Source organism: Aphanomyces astaci (assembly GCF_000520075.1).
Source record: "Aphanomyces astaci strain APO3 unplaced genomic scaffold supercont1.21, whole genome shotgun sequence".
NCBI lineage: Eukaryota > Oomycota > Saprolegniomycetes > Saprolegniales > Verrucalvaceae > Aphanomyces > Aphanomyces astaci.
The window spans coordinates 115,726-116,284 of record NW_009798284.1 but is presented as its reverse complement, the minus strand read 5'-3'; the positions used below and the strand labels follow the sequence as shown (position 1 = coordinate 116,284).

The 559-nt window shown below is 42.8% G+C and overlaps 1 protein-coding gene across 1 annotated transcript in view; it reads right to left on the bottom strand.

Annotated features, from left to right (window-relative positions):
* Positions 1-153: 153 nt before the first annotated feature.
* H257_08949 (hypothetical protein) overlaps positions 154-559 on the bottom strand; it is a gene marked incomplete at both ends in the record, with an annotated part of 2,393 nt that continues 1,987 nt past the window's right edge. Inside the window, 2 exons of the mRNA XM_009835038.1 lie at positions 154-163; positions 250-554. Coding sequence (XP_009833340.1) covers positions 154-163; positions 250-554 — 315 coding nt within the window. The remainder of the gene's footprint in view (positions 164-249; positions 555-559) is intronic.

Here is a 559-nt window from a genome sequence, read left to right as displayed (position 1 = left end):
TAATACAGGAATATTACATTTTGATTTGGAAGTTAGAAAATATATAGAACCTATTTTTAATGATAAAAAACAATCTATAATAAAAATAAAAATAAGTAGCACTTTAATTCACACATTTCATCCACTACAGCAGTGACGTAACCATTCACACGTTCAAAAGGCACTATGGAAACAAAGAACCAACTATATCATACCTAGGTAGGTTCAACGATGAACATCTAGGCCTAACCCTTGATACATGTACAGTACCTGACACTTTTCCGAGTTGGCGTGTCCTCGTCGTTGCCACCAGACGAACCAGTGGAGCTCCCGACACTCAACTGCAGCAGCCACTGCGCCGTCGTCTCTGAAAACAAGTGAAATAGATCGTACCGCCTTGCAAACAAGTCGCCTCCAGTGGATATACTCAGCAACTGTGCCAGCAATTTCTCTTTCACTTTGCCAATGCCGCCAAACTTGCGCACTGGTAAATGATGACAAAATTTGACCACCGCTTGGCGGTTGAACGGTAGCACGTAGTATTGGCCGTTGGGTTTGTTGATGTCCGAGCACACCTACC